Here is a 26,246-nt window from a genome sequence, read left to right on the forward strand (position 1 = left end):
TGAATGTGAGTTCCATCCATATCCTTTGCATAAGGGTGGTACCGGGCTGTGGAGAGCTTGGAATGTGTGTCCATGGGCAGATGGACTGTTCTGGTTATTATAAAACAGCCAAGGGAGGGCGCCATGGCACACCTCTGAGTAACCCAGGACACTCTCTCCTGTTGGGGAAATGCAAACCATCCATATGGCAGGGTCACAATTATAAAGCTTGATCCTGTCACGGGAATGGTTTCAAATCTGACCAAGCTCATGGCACACATGGGGAAGCAATTGTGAAACCCCTTCGTTCTCTGGCTCTGGACACGCTGTACTGCGACAGTGGTTTGCGGGTGACAGAAAACATAGCTGTGTCTACTGGGAAAGACGGGGGAGATTTCTTCCCATGGAGTTCTTTATAAAGCAAGAATGCGTGAAACTGTCAGTAATATTGTAGTCTATAAAAGGAAATTGCTCTTAGAGGCTAATATTGCACAATGACTACTTTTTTTGCTTATTTGGAAAAGATCTTTATCGCTTGTGAGTATTAAGAAGTCAACATATAATTGCCACCCTAAACATTGTGTTCTGGAATGCCTGATTTATTGAAATCAGTGTGAAACCTTTTTTTTTTTTTTTCCCAGATGAAGTCTCGCTCTGTCGCCCAGGCTGGAGTGCAATGCGGCCATCTTAGCTCACTGCAATCTCTGCCTCCCGGGTTCACGCCATTCTCCTGCCTCAGCCTCCTGAGTAGCTGGGACTACAGGCGCTCGCCACCATGCCCGACTAATTTTTTGTATTTTTAGTAGAGAAGGGGTTTCACCGTGTTAGCCAGGATGGTCTTGATCTCCTGACCTCGTGATCCTTCTGCCTCGGCCTCTCAAAGTGCTCGGATTATAGTCATGAGCCACTGCACCCGGCCAGTGTGAAACCTATTTTAAATAAAAATCTAGTTCAAAACCAAGGCCAGACATGGTGGCTCATGCCTGTAATCCCACACTCTGGGAGGCTGAGGTGGGAGGATCACTTGAGGCCGGGAGTTCAAGACCAGCCTTGGCAATACAATCTTCACCAAAAAAAAAAAAAAAAAAAAAAGGCAGCAATTAGCCAGGCCTGGCGGCACAGACCTGTCTGTCCCAGCTACTCCGCGGACTGAGGCGGGAGGATCGTTTGAGCCCAGGAGGTCAAGGCTACAATAAGCGGTGCTGCGCCACTGCACTCCAGCCTTCGTGTGAGACTGTGTCTCCAAAAAAAAAAGAAGTCTGGAAATATTGATAAAGGCATAAATTTACACCCTGGAAGTTGGACACATAAATCATCTGCAGCCATGTATGGTGGACACAGGTGCAGCAGATGATGGGAACGTTGCTTTAGTGCACACCGTGCACTGCAGTTATGCACAACCTATTGAACTAAGAATTTCTAGTGAGGGACAGCACATTAAACATGTCATAACAGCTGGCCGGGCGCGGTGGCTCAAGCCTGTAATCCCAGCACTTTGGGAGGCCGAGACGGGTGGATCACGAGGTCAGGAGATCGAGACCATCCTGGCTAACATGGTGAAACCCCATCTCTACTAAAAGAATACAAAAAAAACTAGCCGGGCATGGTGGTAGGCACCTGTAGTCCCAGCTACTCGGGAGGCTGAGGCAGGAGAATGGTGCAAACCCAGGAGGTGGAGCTTGCAGTGAGCTGAGATCCAGCCCCTGCACTCCAGCCTGGGTGACACAGCGAGACTCCGTCTCAAAAAAAAACAAAAACAAAACAAAACAAAAAAAATGTCATAACAATAAGCTATTTATTATGGACAGTTGTCTGTTTTCAGACATTGTGGCTACCCCAAACCACTTTAAGTGAAAAGACATGATCATTTAGTTTAACCCTGTTTAAAAGGGTACACTGCTCTGTAATGTATTTTCTGTGGAAATCTTTCCTAGTTGGTCCATTGTTCTGATGATTAAACATCTGTTGCACTAGAAACAGAATATAAGCCGACAGTGCACTAGAGGATACTCATGACCATATTTCATCATTTTGTGATTCAATGACATTAAAGGGAGTAAAGTAAAAAATATAATAGGTATAAATGTGTAATTATAAGGACGAGGAGGGAAGTTCTTGTTGGAATAAATTGGCTTCCAGGGCCCTCATGTCGACTTCGCTCCTTGTGAGGAAAGTCGTGTGATGCTTTCACCCTGAGGGATGATCTGAGAGACTTCACCAGGGACACGTGCTTGACAGATGCTCTGAAAGCAGACTTTAACCAGCCAACGACAGCAGTGAGAAATACACAGTCTCAACAAAGTGCACCCTTTAGAAAGTGCTGGGCATATAAGTAGTGAGGGCTTTCGTTATTCTAATACACATGTTGACTAAATGGGCACTGTCTTCAATTCAGATGACAAGACACCTCTTTCCAGCAGTTTAAATGGGCCGTGTATCTATCTCAAGCATACATTCAGTGAGAAATTCTGTAAGATTCCAAGATATTTCAAGAATCACATCCTTTTTTAACCCTTTACTGAAGATAAAATGAAGCCTGACCTCCTGAGTCTTAGAAAATGTGCATTTCTTAGAACGATTTAAAAAATGAATCCTACGGCTGGGCATGGTGGCTCACACCTGCAATCCCAGAACTTTCGGAGGCCAAGCGGGGAGGATCACTTGAGGTCAGGAGTTCAAGATCAGCCTGGCCAACATGGTAAAACCCCGTCTCTACTAAAAATACAAAAATTAGCCGGGCAAGGTGGCGGGCGCCTGTAGTCCCAGCTACTTGGGAGGCTGAGGCAGGAGAATTGCTTGAACCCAGAAGGCAGAGGTTGCAGTGAGCCGAGATCGCATCACTGCACTCCAGTTCGGGTGACAGAGCGAGGCTCAGTCTCAAAAAAAAAAAAAAAAAGGAATCCTTCTAAGTAATTCATCAGCTTAAGCCATGTTGGCTGAACATTAAGACTTTGTCAAATCCTAAGGAACAAAATAATATCAAAATTATGACGCATTATTTTGCCATAGAATAAAATAGAAATATTACCATACATTTGACTCATTTGTTTGAAAATCTTTATATGATTGTTGCTTCATTTTAAAAACCAGACCTCACAAACCTGACCCAAGTTATGTGCAAAATAACGTGTCAGTTGCACAGCCCCTGGAGGCCAGTGAGCCCACATGCCTCTGCTGGTGTAATTTCTAGAGTCCGTTTGCTGTGGGCCTTTATCATGTTTCCAAAATAAGGAAGTCACCCAATGACATTTTAAAATATAACATTGATACCGTTTGACTAGAAAATAACTAAAATTGGGCAAAGAGGATATTTCACTCTCATTGGAGGATGCAGCATTTTATTCAGGTTTAAAATTTGTGATTCATCCAGGTGTGGTGGCTCAAGCCTATGATCCCAGCACTTTGAGAGGCCGAGGTGGGCAGATATCTCAAGGTCAGGAGTTCAAGGCAAGCCTGGCCAACGTGGTGACACCCTGTCTAGGCTAAAATTACAAAAATTAGCTGGTGCATTGACACGCGCCTGTAATCCCAGCTACTCAGGAGGCTGAGGCAGGAGAATGGCTTGAATCTGGGAGGCAGAGATTGTGATGAGCCAAGATGGTGCCACCGCACTCCAGCCTGAGCAACAGAGTGAGATCCCATGTAAAACAGAAAAAAGAAAAAAAAAATTGTGATTCTCTAAACTGTGGGTCAGGGAACTGCAGAGAACAGAAGATTGCAGGTTACACATGGAATCTGCAGTGCTGTTAGGAAAGAATGGCATTGCAAAACAGCAACAATTCCTGAGCTTCTTCCCTGGCAGAGTCCATTTTAGCGACAATGTTGACAATGACCCAAAGTCTCTGGGTTTTCCGGCGGAGGGCACAGCTGATGTCATCCCTCCTGTGCTGGCCGTTTTCTAAGTGAGTTCAGATCCTCTAGGAAGGAAGAACGGACACTCTGCGATCTCTGCGGGAGGTCTTTGCTTTGCAGCGGCAGGTCTCTGTGTGCAGCGCTGTGGAAGAAGTCTGTGGGGGCCAAGCCTCCCAGGGAGATTTGCAGGCTCCAGGGACTGGAGGTTTGGACCCTATCTCCGCCTCTCCCAATCCATTACAACACGTGTTTCTAGCATCTGTGGAGTGCCTGAATGAGGGGACATGCCTCCAAGTTGTCCTCAGGAGATTCCGAGTTGTTCGTGGATGTCGGATGTGCGGTGTCCATGGGAGTGTCTGGGATTTTGGTGTCTTGTGCGTCCAGCAGCGTTCGCACCTCCAAGCTGAGGGAAGTGGGGTCCCTGCCTCCACCTGCCCGCATGTGGGGTCTCCCTAGAAGGAAGCCTTTGGTAGGTGGGTGGGAAGATTAAGGTGCTCGAATGCGTACTGCGAGGAGGTGCAGAGGCACCAGGCTCTAGCAGCCTCCTGCCTCCAGGAGAGGCCCAGGTCGAGATCACTGCGGCGACCAACGCCTCGGATCACTCGAGGACTAGAAGGCACCCACCAGCTGTGTCGACAGGAGTGCGCAGGGGCCTTGCACATTGGGCATATTGTGGCGTCAGTTTCGGAATCAGCCTGCGTGGAGTCGGTCCAGGACACCCAGCCAGGATTCCGTCGTCGGGGAAAGGAACGCCCACGTGGCTTGGATGAAGGACACTCCAGGGGATGCAAAGGCTCTGGTTGCTGGGAGGAGCTGAGGGATGACAGATACCCCAAGGATTCTGCGGAGGTGGTCGTGTTTGGTGATAGGGTGCTCGCAGGTGGCTCCTCTGAAGGCTGCTTCAGGGGACACAAAGGCTCTGGTGACTTGGAGGAGCTCAGGGATGACAGAGACTCAAAGGACCCTACAGAGGTCTTCGGGACTGATGACGGCACGGAGGCTAGAGGAGCCGGGGGAGCCCGTGGGGACACATGGAAGCTGGTGGGAGAAGCTTTCCCACGCCCCCCACGTGGCCGGTGGTTCCTCACAGATGTTCGTTTGTACACTGACCCCGAGTGGGCTTGGCGTGGAAGGTGATGGGAGCTGCCCTCAACAAGGAGCTTCCTCAGGCACCTGCAGCAGACGGGAGGCACAGGCTGCAGCTGGGAGCACTAGGCCCCTGCGGCCCACGCCTCTCCAGGACCCCCCATGCTGACTTCACAAAGCTCTGCCTACCCCTGCCCCAGGGCTTTAGTGACATCCTGGCTGTGATCTCCCCTCCCACATCAGCCCCAGGCCCTGGGCTGGCATCCTAGGTCCTGGTAGGAAGGAGGACACGGGAGAGAAGGGGAAAGAGCCTCACTTTTTCGACACGAAAGTGTAGAACTCAAGGTTCTCCAGTTCTTTCAAGAGACTTCTGCAAGCTGGAAAGCAGGAGATGGGTTATGGTGGTGAGGGAGGGAACCGGGACTTACAGGAGGCTGAGTGCATGTGCCCTTAGGGGAGACCCGGGATCGGGGATTAGACCCTGGAGCCCCAGCATCCCTGTCCAAGGCCACATGGCCCCAAGAGTGAGAGCCAGGTGCCCGGGGGCCAGCACTTTGTCATTTACAAGTGCTTCCCGACACGCCACCTCCTGGGGAGAGAGGACAGGCGCACTCTCAAAGAGGACTCAGCCATGTTAAACAGCTGCCCACATAGACCACCATCCCTGGCGGGCGTGGTGGCTCCAAGCCTGCCATCCCAGCACTGGGAGGCCGAGGCGGGTGGATCACAAGGTCAGGAGATGAGACTATGGCTAACATGGGTGAAACCCGTCTCTACTAAAAATACAAAACCTGGCGGTGGTGGCGAGCCTGTAGTCCCAGCTACTCGGGAGGCTGGCTGGGAGAATAAGCGTGAACCGGGAAGTGAGGGCACAGTGACAGTCAGCGCCACTGCACTCCAGCCTGGGAGACACAGTGAGACTCGTCTCAAAAAAAAAAAAAAAACCTGCATCCCTTCCCTGCGTCCAGGGTGCTGGTCCCCTCCCACACAGTCCCCTCCTGGGCAACACCCACTCCTGGACCCCAAGGCTTTGCTTCATCCCAGCAGGGGCAGGCATATCCCAGGTTCCAATCACTTACCAGGAGCTTCCCCACCAGGCACTCACAAATGACTTTACAAGGAGACTTTGTTGCCATTCCTGGAACAGGTGAAGCTGTCATCTCTGGGGCTTCACGGACCTCAGAGCCTTACCTTTCCGGTGATGTATTTATTTCGATCTGAGCCATTTCCCCACTTCAGCTTTATCACGGGCAGAGTGAGGGGCGGGTCTCAGTCTCCTGTCCCCACATGCAGACTCCCAGTGGGAGGACAGGGCGGGCGTGGACAGGAGGACGTTTCCTTTGAAAAGCACGGAGGGAGTTTCTATATGAAAACCCGCCCTGGGCATCTCGAGTACCCTATTCCACTGCTTGGGAACCCACACACACACCCCGTCTGCAGGAAACCTCTGAAAAACTAGCAGGGGAGGATTGAGCCGAGGAGGCCAGAACAGGCTCAGTGGGGAGGCTCTCAGGGGCTCAGCACAGGCCCAGGCACCCCACACAGAGGCTGGGACCCGGCTGCCTGGGAAGGCTGATGAGCCCGGGCTCGGGGCGCAATCACTCCACAGAACTGCCTCTGAGCCGGGTCCTGCATGCATGAGTCAGGTTTGTTTTGCTCAAAATAACACAGATGGTCTGGGAGCTTGGGATGGAAATCCTATGCCTCTCCAACCCCTGCCTGCCCTGCTGTCCCTAGAGGGATGATGAGACTTCCCATCACAGAGGTGCCTCCTGCTTGATTTGGAAAAGTGGAAGAGAGCAGGAAAAATAGAATCATTCCCTCTGCTGGGTGTGGGCTGAGGGCTCCGCATTCTACGCTGTTCTCCTCACAGGGAGGCAATAGGGCGACCTGAAATGGGGCCCAAGATGATGAAGACATAGGCTAAGGCAGAGGATGAGATGGATGATCTGGGGGCGGGGCTGGGCTGGCTCTGTATCAGCTAACACACTCCAGAGGAAGAGGATATCCATGTCAGCTGCACTGCTGTCCTCCGGCTACTGAGCCCTGGGCATCCCCTCTGGGAGTATTTATTGGGGCCCAGGCCCACATCACAGAGCTGGGGCCTCCCCCTCACAAAGGGCTCCTAAGGGTGGGTGGGCAGTGGGAGGAGGAGGCTAAATCCCAACCCCTGCCACTACCACCCACCCTGCATTCCCTTCACCCTCCTGGCCTTCCAGATCCCTCCTTCCCACTCCATCTGCTCAACCTGTCAGAGACAGACCTGGTCCGTTTTCTGTCCTCTCACCCTGGCATACAGATGGTACCTGGCTCCTTGGAGATCTCTGCTCAGGCTCCCTCAATTTCACAGTTTTTGAGGATCTGGATTTGTCCCTGAAATTTCCCTTATTTCCAGGAATTATTGTTCTAGGGTCTCCTCTGACTGCTCACTGCAACCTCCGACTCCCAGGGTGTTTTTGAGATGGAGTCTCACTCTGTCGCCCAGGCTGGAGTGCAGTGGCCGGATCTCAGCTCACTGCAAGCTCCGCCTCCCAGGTTCACGCCATTCTCCTGCCTCAGCCTCCAGAGTAGCTGGGACTACAGGTGCCTGCCACCACGCCCGGCTAATTTTTTTGTATTTTTAGTAGAGACGGGGTTTCACCGTGTTAGCCAGGATGGTCTCCATCCTCTGACGTCGTGATCTGCCCGACTTGGCCTCCCAAAGTGCCGGGATTACAGGCGTGAGCCACCGCGTCTGGCCTTAAAAAAGTTTTTCTAGGGCTTTGGCTAAATGTATGAACACAAGTGATGCCCAATTCAGGTTTTGCCAAATAACACAACTCTTTTCAGAAACTACAAATTCCAGTGGCTCCGGCAGAATGAGTATCCACCTAGGGAATTAATATCAACCTAGGGAGTGAGTGTCAACCTAGGGAATGAGGATCAACCATCAACCTAGGGAATGAGGATCAACCTAGGGAATGAGGATCAACCATCAACCTAGGGAATGAGGATCAACCTAGGGAATGAGGATCAACCTAGGTCAGTTCTCCATAACAAGAACCCACAAATTTGAGAGACCACTTCACATCTCAACTGTTAGATAACAGCAGGCAAGATGCATGTTCCTGACGGGCACAGGTTGTTTATATGGTGATTCTTCTTTGAGTTGTTGGTGTTTCCTCCCTTTCTTCCCTCTCTCCCTCCCTCCTTTCCTCCCCTCCCCTCCACATAATAGAGAGCCCGAGTCTCCACAGGGTGCTCACCTCTAACTGCCTCCACCATTAGAAAAGGAAGTCAGGGCCAGGGGTGGTGGCTCACGCCTGTAATCCCAGCATTTTGGAAAGCCAAGGAGGGAGAATCACGAGGTCAGGAGATCGAGACTATCCTGGCTAACACGGTGAAACCCCATCTCTACTAAAAATACAAAAAATCAGCCGGGTGTGGTGGTGGGCGCCTGTAGTCCTAGTAACTGAGGAGGCTGAGGCAGGAGAATGGCGTGAACCCCGGAGGTGGAGCTTGCAGTGAGCCGAGATCACGCCACTGCACTCCAGCCTGGGCGACAACTCCGTCTCAAAATAAATAAATAAGTCAAAAAGCTAAGCAAGGCCTGGATCAGGAGAGCTCCTTATTCTGATGATGAGAAACCACCACAGGTCTCTGGGAAGGGAAGTGGCATGGTCTGATTTACCTATTTTTAAAAATCCATGTAAAGATTATGGGGGGAGCTGCCAGGCACGGTGGCTCACGCCTGTAATCCCAGCACTTTGGGAGGTCGAGGCAGGCGGATCACGAGGTCAGGAGATGGAAAACCATCTTGGCGAACAAGGTGAAACCCCGTCTCTACTAAAAATACAAAAGAATTACCCAGGCGTGGTGGCGGCGCCTGTAGTCCCAGCTTCTTGGGAGGCTGAGGCAGGAGAATCTTGTGAACCTGGGAGGCGACGGAGCTTGCAGTGAGCAGAGATCGTGCCACTGCACTCCAGCCTGGGAGACAAAGCAAGACTCAGTCTCATTAAAAAAAAAAAAAAAAAAAAAAGATTATGCGGGGAGCAGGGGCAAGAGTGGAAGCAGAGATGCCAGGTAGGAAGCAGTTAGAAGAATCCAGATAGGAATGGTTGCGGGTTGCTTGGACTGGGGTGGTAATACTGTAGACAGGTTCGGGATGTATTTTGAAGATGAAACCAGCTGGTCTTGCTCATGTGAACACTGAGAGAAACTGGGGCCGCGGAAACAGGTAAATTACGGGATGGGTGGGGAAGGGCGGGAAGGATGCTACTTTGACTGAGATGGAAAACACGGGGGGAGGATCTGGGTGTGAGTTGTGTGGTGGCTTCAGAAACCTTTTGACCTTAAATGTCAGATGGCATCAGACATACCAGTGGCACTCGAAGCTGCGGAAGCACGGGAACAATCTAGAAATCGGCCGAGAGTTTTGGCTAGAGATGTAATGTAGGAATCATCAATTTATAGGTGTCATTGGTGTATTTAAAACCATGGACCAAGGGCCAGGCGCCGCGGCTCACGCCTGGAATCCCAGCACTGTGGGAGGCCAAGGTGGGCAGATCACTTGAAGTCAGGAGTTCAAGACCAGCCTGGCCAACATGGTGAAACCCCGTCTCTTCTGAAGATACAAAAATTAGCTGAGTGTGGTGGCGTGTGCCTATAGTCCCAGCTACTCAGGAGGCTGAGGCAGGAGAATCACTTGAACCTGGGAGGCCGAGGTTGCAGGGCACCGAGATCATGCCACTACACTCCAGCCTGGGCAACAGAGACTCTGTCTCAAAAAAAAAAAAAAATGTGACTGGGGACTCAAAAAGTGTGGAGAGCAGGAGCAGGGGAAGGGCTGGAAAACCACCTGTTGGGTACTGTGTTCACTATTTGAGTGACAGGTTCACTAGAAGCCCAAACCTCAGCACCACACAGTTTATCCACGTAACAAGCCTGCACATGTACCCACTGAATCTAAAAATTTTTTAAAAAGCAGTAAGCCATGTTAATAGCAGATACCCTTGGTGTGATGTGATGAGAATGACATTTTCCCTCTGGGCTTCCTCCCCATGGCACAGGGGCCGCCCCAGTCATGTTTACAGCCCGGCCCGGACAGTATTGAGTCCCTGAGTCCCCAGCACGCATGTGTACAGCTCCGTCCCCCTGCCCCACCTCACCCGGCCGGCTCTGCCTTATTTTGACGTCACAGCTGAGCACCGTGGTGGGAGGTGGCCACAGGCACAGCCTAGAGTAGAGGCTGTGGCAGTCTGTGTGGGCTGTAAATAGCCCAGCCCCATTACCACATGCTCCAAGCCAGCTGGCTGCAGGTCAGTTGTTTCTAGAACCAGAGTTTATATGATGAGAAAAATAGAAGAGACAGAACAGTGTGTTCCCAGAACACACCTGCGAAGCCTCCCAGGCTGGGGCGGGGGTCTGGGGCCGGCTCCGCTGGCTCAGTCCCTTTGCTTCTCCTCAAGTTCCCTCTGTGGGACTGGGCGCTGTTTCCACCAAACCGTCTGCTCTCCAGTCCCACAGCGGGCTGCTATCAGTCATTCTACGGCCTTTCCGCCTAGGCTTTGAAACTGATTCACTGTTCTTTTGCTGTATTTTTCTTTGTAGGTTTCAGAATTCTCTATTTATTTATGATAATCTTTTGGAAGGATCCTGTGAGAGTGAAAATAAATGAAGTGCTCAATCAGCCAAGTTTCATTGGAGGCTCCACTGATCCTTCCACCATGCTCGAATGCCTGCAGGAAATCTGAGGAATCATCTTTCCTACCCTAAGATCCCGTGTGATGCCCCTACCTTGTTTTAACCTGATTAACTCTCTCTTAGCTGAGAGAGCCAGACAGACTCCATTTTGGTTTCTTCGCTTGCAGCCCCTTGTCCCTCTCCTTTAAGGACATAACTGGTGCAAGCTGACTCCAGGCACACCCAGGAGTGCGCTTACTGATAAGATACTGCGGCAAGCTGTGCCAGCGGCTCCTGGGAACGCGCTCGGTTAGTGGTACCCAAAGGCTCTGTGTTTATCACTTTGTGATAATTGAAGCCCCTGCACCTGAAACTGTTTATTTTCCTGTAACTGTTTCTGTAACCATTTATCTTTTAACTTTTTGCCTGTTCTGCTTCTGTAAGAAAAAAAAAAAGAAAAAAGAAAAAAAATTGCTCCAGCTGGACTCCCCTTCCCCTATTTAGACCAAGTTATAAAAAGAAATCTGCCCCTTCCTCGGGGCCAAGAGAATTTGGAGCTGCAGCCGTCTCTCGGTCACCGGCAATAAGAGTCCTAAATTAGTCTCAGAGTGTGGTGTTATCTCTATAACTCGCTGGTTTACAACACCTGGGGCTTAGCACTGGCCCTGAGGCCCCTGACAGCAACCGTGCAGGAAAAAATGCGGAGCTGCAAGATCACAGTCAGATTCCCACTCTCCCTAAAGGCCTGGATTCCCCTGGAAACCCACGTCCCCACTGCCTGGAAGGAGGGGTGAGGACCCAAGGGAGTGGCTCCGGGCATCAACTGGTCCAGGCAGGAGGCGGTTCCCCATCTCCTATCTTTCCAGCGCTCAAGGGAGCCTCTCAGAGGACTCTCATTGCCTCCCCCCACCATCACAAAGCAGCCTGCTCCTGGCCTGTATCCAAACACCCCTGGGGACGGCTGCCCTGGGCATGCTCCCCTTGCCCTGATGGCCCCTAGAACTCCATAAGGAAAGGCTCGCCAGGGCCACCCAGACAGTCCCTGACCCCACATTGTCCCAATACACAAGGCTTCACCCTGGAGGAAATAGGAAAAGGGAGTGAATCCCACAGGCTCCCCTCACAAAAGGAAAGCTACATGCTGTCACTTGGATGCTAGGTGGGCTATGAGGCTGGAGAAAAGCTCCCAGGGACGATGCCTCCTGGAGTTTTTTGTTTTTTGTTTTGAGATGGAGTCTTGCTCTGTTGCCCAGGCTGGAGTGCAGTGGTGCGATCTCAGCTCACTGCAAGCTCCACCTCCCTGGTTCAAGCCATTCTCCAGCATCAGCCTCCGGAGTAGCTGGGATTATAAGCGCTCACCACCACGTCCAGCTAATTTTTTTGTATTTTTAGTAGAGATGAGGTTTCACCATGTTGGCCAGGCTGCCCTTGAACTCCCGATCTCAGGTGATCTGCCTGCCCTGGCCTCCAAAGTGCTGGGATTACAGGCATGAGCCACCACATCTGGCCACCTCCTGAAGTCTTTGCTGCACAGGACTCCGTCCTTTTGTGGAGCCAGGAGGGTGGGATTCTGTCCTCATCTGCTGGCCAGTGCTCCCACCTCATTTCACCAGGGACTGCCCGGCCAGGGAATGTTAGCCTGGGATGCACCCACCACTCGGGGGCCTGTGGGAGGTAGTCACCCCCTCCTGGCCAGACTGAGCGCCTTTGCTTTGCAGTCCACGGATTCAAGTGTTAATCCCTCCCTCACCACCATAACCCATCTCCTGCTTTCCAGCTTGGAGAAGTCTCTTGAAAGAATTGGAGAACACTAAGGACCACACTCTCCTGCTAGAAAAGTGAGGCTCTTTCCCCTTCTTTCCCGTGTTCTCCCTCCTACCAGGACCTAGGATGCCAGCCCAGGGCCTGGGGCTGATGTGGGAGGGGAGATCACAGTCGTGATGTCACTAAAGCCCTGGGGCAGGGGTAGGCAGAGCTTTGTGAAGTCAGCATGGGGGGTCCTGGAGAGGCGTGGGCCGCAGGGGCCCAGTGCTCCTGGCTGCAGCCTGTGCCTCCTGTCTCCTGCAGGTGCCTGAGGAAGCTCCTTGTTGAGGGCAGCTCCCATCACCTTCCACGCCAAGACCGCCCAGGGCCAGTGTACGAACGAGCCCCTGCGAGGAACCACCGGCCACGTGGGGGACGTGGGAAAGCTTCTCCCACCAGCTTCCATGTGTCCCCACGGGCTCCCCCCGGCTCCTCTGGCCTCCGTGCCGTCATCAGTCCCGAAGACCTCTGTAGAATCCTTGGGGTCTCTGTCATCGCTGAGCTCCTCCAAGCCACCAGAACCTTTGTGTCCCCTGAAGCACCTTTCACACCAGCCACCTGCGAGCACCCTATCACCAAACCCAGAATGAATCCTCTCCTACCCGGCTTTTGTGTTCTGTTCAGGTCTTTGATGGATTGTAGGGGCCACCCACACCGGGGAGGGCCATCTGCTTTGCATTCCACTGGTTCAAGTGTTAATCTCACCTAGAACTCCCTCACACACACCCAGAATAATGTTTGGCCAAATGCCTCCCCTCTGTGGGCCAGTCAGGCAGACCCATGAAATTAACCAACACAGGCTCTGAGACTCCAGGCCCAAGAGGCCCATGTCCTCCAGCTTCTGCTGATGTGGCCCGGGGGTCCCTGGGGACCGGCTGTGGCTGGGAGGCTGAAGCTGTGGCCTGGATGGGGATGGGGCCACTCAGCAGCATGTCCCCTGGTCACGTCCTTCACACCTGAGCCTCCCTCCTCCTCCGTAAGTGGGCTGTACTGTTGTGCTGCCCATAACTGATGACCCATATGGTGTGCTTTGACAACCTCCCCCAGTGATAGATGTGACACCAAGACCCCACCTGGGCGTGTCCCTGTTGGCTGCTACCAGATGAGGGCACTGGGGCTGGAAGGGGTCAGCTGACTGCTTGGGGTTCCATGGCCGGTCAGAAAGCATGGCTGGGATCTGAGCCCAGGCCGTCTGGCTACAGAGGCCACATTCCCACCCCTAGACCACCCCTCTGCCTGCCCCTCATGGGGGTGGTGTGGCTTCCTCTACTCTCGCTGGCTCATGGCTGCTTCTGAAGGTGGTGAAGGAGCCCACCAGCCCAGGTCCTGGGGCCAGTCCAGGCTTTGTAGCAGGAAGCTGAGGCAGAGTGGGGGCCTCAGGGTGGGGAAGATGACCCTCTGCCGTCAGGAGAGGACCTCGTCCTTTGCTGGGACCCAACCCGGGCTGACCTCAGTTGGGCGATGCCCAGGGCATGAAGTTGGAGGGAGCTGAATGGTCTCAAAGGAGGAAGGCTCCCCACACTCGGGTGAGAGAAACCCCCACACGGAGACCCGAGACTTAGTGTAAGATCCCAGACAGAATGGCCTTCACATACGGTCGATACAGGTTCTTAAAATACTGAAATAGTTCTAGTGAGTGCTGAGATGTGTTGGAAAGTGTTTAAAATCCTGGAATGTGTGCATGTGTGCGTGCATGCTCATCTGCGTGTGTGTGTGTGTGCACGGTGAGAGTGCTGGTGAGCTTGGAGAGGCTCTAGTGTTAAAAAGGAGTCTGGCCTGGAGAAGCTCTCCAAGTGTAAACAAAGGACAGCCTGCATGGTCCTGGAGGGTGGGTCTTTAATTCCTGCTTCCTCGACAGGGTCCCTGAGGGCTCAGGATCGAGGGATGGAGGCTGCTAGGGGGTAAAAACAGCACGTCCCTGGCAGGGAAAGGCCAGGCCTGTGAGGGTTCAGGCGAAACCTGGCTCCACACGCAGTTAGTGCTGCCTGGGCCTCAGGGACCAGCACATCCACCTCCTGTCCTCCAGTTGGGGCCACAGGGCTCCCAGAGAAAGAAGCAGGGTCCCCTCAAGCCCCTGACACCAAGGACCAGCCAGGCTCCAGTCTCCACCCCTCCTTGTGCATTTCTGCCCTCCCCAGGCTTCTCTGTGGCTTTGCTGCCATCTCCTGGAAACCAGCCTAGCGCTGACCCAGCCTTGTCCTCAGCAACCATGGCCTTCACATAGCATTCCATGTGCCTGAAATTCCCCTCTGGACACACAGGCTCCGTGAAGACGGTTTAGGCAGTTCCCAACTTCATGATCACAACAGGACCCTCTGGCCATCACTGCACGGTCCCTAGTCTGGGCCAGGGTCACCCCACCTATGGGAGGATGGGTCAGAGCTGTCCTCCCACAGCCAGGCTGGAATGGGCCCCACAGCCTTCAGGGAAGTGCCTTTTCCTCTACAAAGCTGGTCACCTGCTCTGACTCGCTCACCCTTATAGGCTCTGTACCTGGGAGTCTCCATTCCCAGGGACCCTGTGTATTTAAGTCTAGGTTGGGTATTGACCCGGTCACCCCGGCTTTCTTCCCATCCGCACTCACACTGCATACTATTCCACACCCTCTTGCCTTCTACCTTTCTACACTTCACTGTGACCTTTGTAAGCAACATCTGGCTAGATTTTGTTTTGTGTCCAATCGGAGAGGCTCTGTTCTGTACATTTATGGATCTTATTTTTATTGATCTATGAGAATTATTTCCACCACTTAATTTTTTGTCCTGGCTTTTCTAAACTTCTATTTTCTCGCTCCTTTCCTAATTTCTAGTAGAGAGACTCAGTTTTCTGTATTCGCCTTCCTCTTTCGAATGACTTGGAGGTTATGGTAGGCAGATCATGGCTCCCGCAGATACACCCATGTCTAAGCCCTGAAGCCCCTGAGCATCACCTTGTGTGGTGATAGACGTGATTAGGGGAGGGACCCTGAGAAGAGGAGCATATCCTGAGTCTTCCAGGCCAGCCCTAAACGCCTTATAAGAGAGAAGCAAAGGGAGCTTCCACCCAGACCCGCACAGGCAACAAGGCCCTGTGAAGGATGGAGAAGGTCTTGGAGACACAGCCACAGCGCAGGAACGCCACGGCAGCCGCCGGAGGCCGGAAGAGGCCAGGAAGGCTCCTTCCCAAGAGCCTCAGGAGGGAGCATGGCCCTGCCTTCTCCAGGCCTTAATTTCTGTCTTCTGGCCTCCAGGACTGTGAGGGGATAAGTTTCTGTTGCTGTGAAACCCCCGGCCTGTGGGAGCTTGTTACAGCAGCCACAGGAAACACAGAGGTCGTATTTTCTCTTTTACTTTAATAAACTGCCTTGAACACTTTATCGTGTGTACCCGGACACGCCTGCTCTCGGCCTAGACACAGCCAGCGTCTCGGCAGGTTCCTCTCCTAACCCATTAGAACACACATTTCCCCATCTGCGGGATGCCCACATCAGGGAGGGGACGCAGCTCTACGTTGCCCTCATGATATTCCTAATTGTTGTGGATGTTGGATGTGCGGTGTCCATGGGAGTGTCTCAGATTTTCGTGTTTTCTGCATCCAGCAGCTTTGCCACATGCAGGCCAAGGGAAGTGGGGCTCCTGCCTCCACCTGCCTGCTTGTGGGATCTCCCTAGAGGGAAGCGTTTGGTAGGTGGGTGATAAGATTAGGGTGCTCGAATGGGTGAGGAGGTGCAGAGGCACCGAGCTCTAGCAGCCTCCTGCCTCTAGGACAGGCCCAGGTTGGGATCACTGTGGCGACCAATGCCTTGGATCACTCGAGGGCTAGAAGGCACCCACTAGCTACACAGCTCAGGGGCGTCGCACATTGGGTATATTGTGGCGTCAGTTTCGGAATCAGCCCGGGGGGAGTCAGACCAGGACACCCAGCCAGGATTCCGTGGTGGGGAGAACGCCCACGTGGCTTGTGTGAAGGATGCTCCAGGGAATGCAAAGTCTCTGGTCACTGGGAGGAGCTGAGGGATGACAGCGACCCCAAGGATTTTATAGAGGTGCCCAGGTTTGCTGATACGGTGCTTGCAAACGGCTCATATAAAGGGTGCGTCACAGCGGGTCTGGAATTGGTGGGTTCTTGGCCTCGGTGACTTCAAGAATGAAGCCACCGACCCTTGCGGTGAGTGTTACAGTTCTTAAAGATGGCGTGTCTAGAGTTTCTTCCTTCTGGCGGGCTCAAGCCGCAGACCTTCCCAGTGAGCGTTACAGCTCTTAACCCCAGCGCATCCGGAGTTGGTCCTTGTCTGGCCGGCTTCAGGAATGAAGCCGCAGACCTCTGAGGTGACTGTTAGAGCTCATAAAGGCAGCACCGACCCAGAGGGCACATAAAACTAAAGACCAAAGATTCCACGACGCGAAAAAGACCCAAACGGATTGCAGCGGCTGGCTGGGGCCGGCCGCTTTTATTCCCTTATCTGGCCCCACACACATCCTGCTGATTGGTCCGTTTTACAGAGAGCTGATTGGTCCGTTTTGACAGAGTGCTGATTGGTGTATTTACAAACCTTTAGCTAGACACAGAGTGCTGATTGGTGTATTTACAAACCTTTAGCTAGACACAGAGTGCTGATTGGTGCGTTTACAATCCTTTAGCTGGACAGAAAAGTTCTCCAAGTAACCACAGGTTCCAGAAGCCCAGCCGGCTTCACCGCTCCCTGGTGCTGGTGCGTGGGAGTTTGCGGCGTCCAGCCAGGGCGCTCCGCAGCTCAGAGAGCCCTGGTCCCCTGATGGAGTCCAGCAGGCACCCCTCCGGCTGCGCTGAGGAGGGCCCGCCGAGCCCGCGCTCACCCGGAACCGCTCCTGCCCGCCAGCGCCCCAGCTCCCGCCCACGCCTCCCCCCCACACCTCCGGGCCAGCAGAGGGAGCGGACTCCGGCCTCGGCCAGCCCCAGCGAAGGGCCCCGCAGCGCAGAGGCGGGCTGAAGGGCTCCTCGAGCGCGGCCAGAGCGGACACCAAGACTGAGGAGGCGCCGAAAACCAGCGAGGGCGGTAGTACGTTGTCACCTCTCAAGAGGACATGAAGACGCTGGTAGCTTGGAGGAACACAGGGATGACAGAGACCCAGAGGACTGTATGGAGGTCTTTGGGACTAGTGATGGCCTGGAGGCCAGATGAGACGGGAGCCCGGGGACAACCTGGTGGGAGAAGCTTTGCTCCACCGCCTCCCACCTGGCCAGTGAACTCTCCAAGGGCCTCATTCGAACAACTTCCTAAAGCGGTGTCGGCTTAGAAGACAATGGAAGCTGACCTCTCCAGGGAGCTTCCTCAGGAGCCTGCAGGGCACAGGAGGCCCAGGCTGCAGCCAGGAGCACTGGGCACCTGCGGCCCACGCCCCTCCAAGGCCCCCCACGCTGACCTCACAAAGCTCTGCCTACCCCTGCCCCAGGGCTTTAGTGACATCACGGCTGTGATCTCCCCTCCCACATCAGCCCCAGGCCCTGGGCTGGCATCCTGGGTCCAGGTAGGAAGGACATGGGAGACAAGGAGAAACAGCCTCACTTTTCTAGCAGGAGAGTGTGGTCCTTAACGTTCTCCAGTTTTCTCAAGAGACTTCTCCAAGCTGGAAAGCAAGAGATGGGTTATGGTGGTGAGGGAGGAAACTGGGACTTACAGGAGGCTGAGTGCATGTGCCCTTAGGGGAGACCCCAGGATCGGGGATCAGACCCTGGAGCCCCAGCATCTGTCCAAGAGCCACAAGTGCAGGGGCCAGGCAGGGTGGGGCTGACAGCCTGGGGAGGTAGCTTTGTGCTCTCCTGGGAGGACAGGCGCACTCTCAAAGAGGACTCAGCCATGTTAAACAGCTGCCCACATAGACCTGCATCCCTTCCCTGCACGTCCAGGTGGTCACTGGTCCCCTCCCCCACACAGTCCCCTCCTGGGCAGCACCCGCTCCCTGGACCCCAAGGCTTCATCCCAGCAGGGAACGGGAGACATATCCCAGGTTCCAATCGCCTTACCAGGAGCTTCCCCACCAGGCCTCTGCAAATGACTTCCTAGGAGACTTGGTGCCCATTCACAGGGACAGGTGAAGCTGTCATCTCTGGGGCTGGGACCTCAGAGGCCTTACCTTTCAGGTGATGTGTTTGAACAGATCCTGAGCCATTCCCCCACTTCAGCTTTATCCTGAGAGACAAGACAGAGTGAGGGCGCAGGCCGGGTCTCAGTCTCCTGTCCCCACAGCTGCAGACTCACAGTGCTCGTGAATGACTGCTTTCTCCGCCCCAGCTCACGGAGGCCTGTGTGCCTTTCTCTTTCCTTTCACCGATTCTAAACTGCATAATAACTTACCTTCTGGTTTCCTTCTTTGAAAAGCACGGAGGGTTTTCTATGTGAGAGAACCGCCCTGGGCATCCCTCAGTGCCTGTTCCACTGCTTGGGAACCACACACTAGTGGGGCCTCAGGCTGGCAGGAGGATGGCTTCATGGGAGGCCAGAGACTCTCCAGGCTCAGGTGGGGGCTCTCAGGGGAGCTCAACACAGCGGCCAGAGCACCCTTTTAGAGCTGGGGACCCGAGCACCCACGCCTGGGAGGCACAGTGAGCCGGGAGGATGGGGCCTGTCCACTCTGAGACCTACTTGTCTGCTGACCCGGGTCCCTTGGCCAGCTGAGTCCCAAGGGTTTGTTTGCTCTGGCCTCCTGTGCCCACAGATGGTCTGGGGAGCTTGGGATGGAAATCACTATGCCCTCAACCTGCCTGCCTGCTGTCCTAGAGGGATGATGAGACTTCCCATCACAGGAGTGCCTCTTGGTTTGGAAAAGTGGAAGAGGCAGGAAAATAGAATCATTCTCTGCCGGGTGTGGGCTGGGGCTGCCCACATTCTTGCTGTTCTCTGGGAGTACTGAGGCGGCTCCACCAAAATGAGGGCTTAAGATGATGAGGAACACCAGGCTAAACCCAACGAAGAGGATGAGATGGATGATCTGGGGAACGGGGCTGGGGCTCAGCTCTGTATCAATAACACTCAGAGGAAAGAGGATATCCATGTCAGCTGCACTGCTGTCCTCCTGCTACTGAGCCCTGGGCATCCCCTCTGGAGTATTTATTGGGGCCCAGGCCCACATCACAGAGCTGGGGCCTCCCCCTCACAAAGGGCTGCTAAGGGTGGGTGGGCAGTGGGAGGAGGAGGCTAAATCCCAGCCCTGCCCACCACCACCCACCCCTGCAGTTCCCTTCACCCTCCTGGCCTTCTCAATGTTTCTCAGGGTTTCTCAATGTTGGTCAGGCTGGTCTCAAACTCCTGACCACAAGTGATCCGCCCACCTCGGCCTCCCAAAGTGCTGGGATTACAGGCATGAGCCACCATGCCTGGCCATTTTTTTAGTTCTTTTAACATACAGTAACTGCTTTGAAGTCTTTGTTTGCTAAGTGTGACATCTAGGGACACGAAGACAGTTTCTATTGACTGGTTCCCCCCACACTTTCCTGTTTCTTTTTGTCTTGTAACTTATCATTGAACACTGGATGCTTTAGGTTATAGACTGTTCTACGCTGGATTCTGATTCTTTTCTCCTGAGAATTGTTGTTACTGTTTTGTTCATTTGTTTGTAACCTGCCTGTACTAAATTTGTAAATTCGGTCAGCAGTGTGTAGCCACAGCCGCCTCTGCTCATTTTTTGTTTGTTTCTGTTCTTATGCATGGCTTCCCAGGAACCGCTCCTTTATCTGCATGCATGGTATTCCGCCAACAGTTGTGTGAATTTGTGCACTAACACCTTGAGTCGGTGAGGCTTCCATTGCTGCTGATGGATCTCCCCGTGGACTGGGGCGTGCACACAGAGCTCAGGCCATCTGCTTTCCACAGGCATCTCCCCTCGCCGTGTCTTCTCTTCACATGCGCTCAGGCACTGTCATCAGTCAGGGATGCTGGGTGGTTTGGGCAGGTTCTGGTCTCTGGGGAGATGAGCAGAGCCACTGGTCCTTCCTGTTTGTTTGCATCAATATCCCTGTTTGAAAATTCTCCAAATCATGTGAGTCCCTCTGGTGGTGACAGCAAAGCTGCTGGTTTCGGGGCGTTCAACAAATGTGTTTTACATTTAGGTCTATGAGCCCGGAGTGGTGGCTCAGGCCTGTAATCCCAGCACTTTGGGAGACTGAGCTGGGTGGATCACCTGAGGTCAGGAGTTCAAGACCAGCCTGGCCAGCATGGTGAAGCCCCATCTCTACTAAAAATACAAAAATTAGCCGGGCGTGGTGGCATACGTCTGTAATCCCAGCTACTCGGGGGGCTGAGGCAGGAGAGTCACTTGAACCCGGGAGGTGGAGGTTGCAGTGAGCTGAGATTGCACACAATAAATTAATGATTTAATGCCCATATAATGGAGTGCTGTGAAGCTCTTAAAAAGAATGCCATGAGGATGATCAACAAATACTGTTCTCCTGGATGAGGATTATTACCATCAGCTCCATTTTTCAGATGAGAAAACCGAGACTTAGAGAGGTTACATAATTTTCCGAAGGTCACTCCCTACTGAATATAGGAGCGGGGATCTGACAGCCACCTAATCACACCCAAGAACAGCATTCTCTCCTCCGCTCTCCTCCATGGCCCCCTGTGACTCCCAGGAGACCTCCCCAGCTCTGCAGTCCCCAGGGCCCTGGTGTCCATAACCCGAGGAAGGGGAAGGGCCGTGAGATCTTGGGCTTTCTCACTCTCCGAAAATGAGCAAGTGAGAATGAGACTTTGCTTAGAAGTGTAAATAAATGCGACATTTATTGCCTATCAAATATGAGAAGCAGTTTCTCTGTTTAACACGTGTATTAGTATCGGTGTCCCTTGTTATTCAAACTCTCCCTATTGAGCTCGAGAATCAAAGTCAGATAACTTTGTCGATAAATCCCTTCCTCTCTGCACCCTTGCTACTCACTGTCTCAAGACCCAAACTCACTGGGACAAGGCGCTGGCCCTCCTGATTCTAGCCTGGTGTCTGCCTCTCACTACGCACATCGGGAGCCAGAGAGCAGAGGAGGGGGCGGCTGTGAGTGCACAGAGCACACACGTGCGATGGGATTGCCCCCACCCCGCCCCCATTATCTCTATGGGTGTGATGATGAGAAACTTTCACCTTTCCAGTGAGCTCCTGTGCTGCTTGGACTTTCACAGGCGTGTTTACGTGATGGATTTTTGTAAATACAGCCGTCAGTGGAGGCCTCTTGTCCCCATCTCGGGAACCATAACCCAGATTCCCAAAGGGGAGCTTGCCCTCATGGATGGAAACTGAGGCCCTCAGAGATGCCATCGGCCTTGATCCCTTGCTCCTATTCAAAGATCTCGACATTACCGGAGATTCCTTGGGGCAGCCGGACATGCCTGTGCTAAGGAAGTACCCACCACACGCCGTGGGAATGCTGTAGATTTACTGTGATGCAACACCTCAGGAGGCCTCTGTGCCCAGGCCCATTAAGTTGCATGCTTTTGAGGGTGGGAGGTGGAGGCGTTTCCATTTTGCTTGGGATCAGCCTCAAATTTTCTTTTTCCTCTTTTTTCCCTTCTAAGGTACTAGGATGGTGGAGGAGACACAGGCTGATGAGGTGTCTCCAAACCCACGGTCCCCTGGACTCCCATCTCGGCTGCAGCGCCTCCGCACTGCGAGGACAAGAGAGGAGCTGATGTGGAGGAGCTGAGGCCCACTGGGGGCCCTGGGAGAGTCCGGCCCACAGGTGACAGCAGCGTTCAGGGCTTCAGCCAAGCCCGAGAGGAAACACACCAATCAGCCCCAGACTGAGGTGACCGCTGCCAAAAAAAAAAAAAGCCGGCGCCGTGGCCTGCGCCTGCATCCCAGTGATGGAGGCTGACGTGGCGGATCATAAGGTTGTGGACGGATTTATCCTGGCCAATGTAAACCCTGGCCTCTAATAAAATAGCAAAATCCAGCCGGGCGGTGGCGCCATAGTCCTGAAGCATCGGGAGGCCGAGGTGAGAAATGGTGAACTGGCAGGTATGGAGTTTGCAGTGAGCTGAGATCTGGCCACTGCACTCCAGCCCATGAGTGAGGATTCCGTCAAAAAAAAAAAAAGTTGTTTCTACTCAAAATCCTTTGTTTGCACAATATGTTAGCTGTGACAGCTACCACCATATTTGTTTTTTTAAATCATTTCTGTAGAGATGGCTTTCATTGCCGCCAGGCCGGTCTCTAGACTGGCCTCAGTGGTCTCTCCCACCTGGCCTCAAAGTGCTTGGACTATAGGTGAGCCATGGTGCAGCCTGGGCCTGCTTCTTGCCATTACTACAGTGGAGCCCAAAGCCTCCTGGGAGTGAGAGAGCTAGTTCATAACCACGCTGTTTGGAGAGGTTATGGTTCACTTGAATTTCTGTTTCAGTGATGTGGGTTTGACATCTCACATTGAAGCTGCCTTTTGCTTAATCTGAGGGACTTTGTGCTCTATCTACTTTTAGTGTTTCTATTCCCAGGAATCTCTCAGATGCACTTCCCTCTCTGCTCTCTGTCCCGTGGCTGCCTAGTGCCCATCCACCCCTCTCAGTGTTTCCCTCTGTCCTGAGGAGCCCTTGCAAAAAATTCCAATCCACCCCTCAGCATTCCTCCATCCCAATACACTCCAGTGGCTTCTCCATCCACCCCAGTGTTTCCTCTGTCCCCATTATTCCAGAAAATTCAATCCAACCTTCTGCTGCCTCCATCCCAGTACACCCAGGCCCATCCACCTCAGTGTTTCCTCTGTCCTGAGGAGCCCCCAGGTGCGGGCCCAGGATCCACCCCCCAGCATTCCTCCATCCCATACCCTGTGGCCCATCCACCCCCAGCTGCCTCCCTCCATCCTGCACACCCAGGTAGCCATTCCCATCCACCCCTCAGCAGCCCCTCTGTCCTGAGGAGCCTCCCAGGTGGCCCATCCACCCCTCAGCTGCCCCTCCCATCCTGGCACTCCAGGTGTGGCTCCATCCACTCCCCCTCAGTGTTTCTCTGTCCTGAGGAGCCTCCAGGTGTGGGCCCATTCCACTCCCGCCTCCGGGTCCCGGGGCCGCCCAGTGCACCACCCCTGCCTCCAACTCCACACCAGGTGGCCCATCCACCCCCCACAGTTTCCCCCTGTCCCGGGGACCCCAGTGGCCTATCCACTTCTCTTGCTTCTCTGTCTCTGGGGCTGCCCAGGCCCATCCACCTCTCAGTGTCCTCTGTCCTGGGACCCTCAGGTGTGTCGCATCCATCCTCTGTGTTTTTCCTCCCACGTTCTTCAGGTGTTTGTTTCCAATCTTCCTGCCACAGGTGGAGAGGAGGGATCCTCTCATTGCCTGTGAGGAGGTCAGCTGTTTCTGTGGGCCTCCTCCCTGCAGATTGTGAAGTTCAAGCCACACCCTGGAAGGTCTCTGTGTGTCAAGATCACTAGACAGATGCAGGGACTACACTCGTGCCCTGCTCTACCTCTGAGTGTTGATCCAGCTGCTCTTGTGGACCAGGACACTCCTAGAAGAACTGGTAGATCCTACAAGAGGGCAGGTTTGGAGAGCGAGATGATCATGCCTGAGGGATTAAAGTGTAACTCTGAACCACTGCCTGCAAACTGCATGAGGATGCAGTGTGTGTGTGCCGAGAGTTTTGCAGCCCCTGAAGGCAACTGACATGGCATGAACAAGGTTGGGCGAGTGCCTGGGCGCCTGGGTACTTCCCAGCACTTTGGGAGGCCGAGGTGGGTGGATCACCTGAGGTCAGGAGTTCGAGATCACTCTGACTAACACATGGTGAAACCCCATTCTTCTATTAAAGTTCACAAAAAAATTAGCCAGGCGTGTGTGTTTTCCTGTAATCCCAGCGCTTATTCTGAGGGAAGGGTTCCAGATGCCGAGCCAAGGAATTATCTCATCCCGATCATCTGGCTGCAGGCAAAACGATGATTGAAGGTAGTTTTCCTACAAGATAGGTATAGCCTTTGGAACAGTGCCCCGTTTTATCTTCTGCAGCACACAGGCATTGTGGAACAGTGGACTTTGTAGGCATACATGGAGATTTTGGCTGTCCCTTAGGAGCCAGGTAAAAATTTCTTCAATAAGACAGACAAAATACCTATCCCCAAAGAAAATGATTGATACTAAGAGGTAAAATTAAGAATTTTTCATCAATAAGAGAGCAAAGATGGGACCAAAGTGGTGGCTCATGCTGTAATGCCGCAATTTTGGGGAAGCCAAGGTGGGAGGATCTCTCTGAGGTCAGATGAGAATGGCCTGGAGAATTTAGTAAGACTTTGTATTCAGGCAAAACGTAAAATTAGCTGGGCTGGTGGTGCATGCCTGTGGTCCCAGATACCTGGGGAGGCCGAGGCAGGAGGATCACTTGAGCCTGGGAGGCTGGAGGCTGCAATGAACCATGACTGTGCCACTGCACCAGCCGGGTGACAGGGTGAGACTCTTGCCTCTAAAAAAGAGGCGGGAATGGAGGAGGGTGAATCACAGATAGAGTATAAAGAGAATTCTGTACATTAATAAGAAAATGCATGCAGGGCTTAACACCTAGGTGACGGGTTGACAAGTGCAGCAAACCACCATGGCACATGTTTACCTGTGCAACAAACCTGCACGTTCTGTACATGTGTCCCAGAACTTAAAGTAAAATGAAATTTTTAAAAATTAAGAAAAAGGCCGGGCGCCGGGTGGTTCGCCTTTTCCGTAATCCCAGCACTTTGGGAGGCCGAGACGGTGGATCACGAAGTCAGGAGATCGAGACCATCCTGGCTAACATGGTGAAACCCCGCCTCTACTCGCTAAAAATACAAAAACAAGCCGGGCGAGATGGCGGGCTTGCAGTCCCAGCTACCGAGGCTGAGGCAGGAGAATGGCATAAACCCGAGGCGAGCTTGCAGTGAGCTGGAGATCCCGCCACTGCACTCCAGCCTGGGCGACAGCTGCAGACTACCCCAAAAAAAAAAAAAAAAGAAAAAAAGCTGGCAGACCAATAGGTGAAAGAAATGAAGAGGGACAAAAAGGAAGGAGGAGGGAGGAGGGAGGGAGGGAGGAAGGGAGAGAGGAAAGAACAAATGAACATCCCAGTGGCCAAAAAAGCATATAAACATGCTCAACCTCGTAAGCCATCAAATTTAAACCACAGTGAGAAACCAATATTACACCTACTGAATGGCTAAAATTAAAAACACTGTTGATACCAAGTTTGGGTAAGAATGTGGAGTAACTGAAACTTCATATACTACTTTTGGGAATGTAAATAGCACAACTACTTTGAAAACCCTTGGTAATACCTACTAAAGGAGACCGCGACCTGTGATCCCCTACATTCCAACCTCTATGCATAGAGACCCAAAAGAACTGTGCACTGGGCCGGGCGAGTGGCTCAAGCCTGTAATCCCAGCTAGAGGCCGAGACGGCGGATCACGAAGTCAGGAGATCGAGACCATCCTGGCTAACACAGTGAAACCCCGCCTCTACTAAAAATACAAAACTAGCCGGGCGCAGGTGGCGGGCTCGTAGTCCCAGCTACTTGGGAGCTGGAGGCAGGAGAATGGCGTGAACCTGGGAGGTTCAGTAAGCTGAGATCCGGCCACTGCACTCCAGCCTGGGCAACAGAGCGAGTCTCCATCTCAAAAACAAACAAAAAACTGTGCACTGTACATGTGTTCACCAAATGATGCACTAGAGTGTTTTATCAGCACAATTCACCACAGTAGCCCAGCTTCCAACAGGAGAACGGATAAGTACCTCTCAGTGCATTTATAGAGCAAAAAATTCTTACAGCACCGGAAATGGATGACCAGCTGCCATGCACAGTTGGTGAACAATTCAGCAACATAATGCCGAGCAGAAGCAGCCAGACACAAATGAATGCGACTGCACGATTCTGTTTCTGTGACGCCTAAAACAAAGCAAAAAGAAACAT

The 26,246-nt window shown here is 53.0% G+C and overlaps 1 protein-coding gene and 1 long non-coding RNA gene across 2 annotated transcripts; one reads left to right on the forward strand and one right to left on the reverse strand.

The window, feature by feature from the left end:
- Positions 1-3,764: 3,764 nt before the first annotated feature.
- Positions 3,765-6,971, reverse strand: C5H5orf60 (chromosome 5 C5orf60 homolog). Its single transcript, XM_031666831.1, is given in 3 exon segments — positions 3,765-5,004; positions 5,234-5,294; positions 6,908-6,971. Coding segments are annotated over 3 exon segments (846 nt in total). The 3' UTR covers positions 3,765-4,283.
- A 3,324-nt stretch (positions 6,972-10,295) lies between these two features.
- LOC116275004 lies at positions 10,296-14,925 on the forward strand. The gene is made up of 3 exons (XR_004183940.1): positions 10,296-11,368; positions 12,356-12,416; positions 12,646-14,925. It is a non-coding gene; the product is annotated as an uncharacterized LOC116275004 (long non-coding RNA).
- Positions 14,926-26,246: the final 11,321 nt, after the last annotated feature.

Source organism: Papio anubis, chromosome 5 (genome assembly GCF_008728515.1).
Source record: "Papio anubis isolate 15944 chromosome 5, Panubis1.0, whole genome shotgun sequence".
NCBI lineage: Eukaryota > Metazoa > Chordata > Mammalia > Primates > Cercopithecidae > Papio > Papio anubis.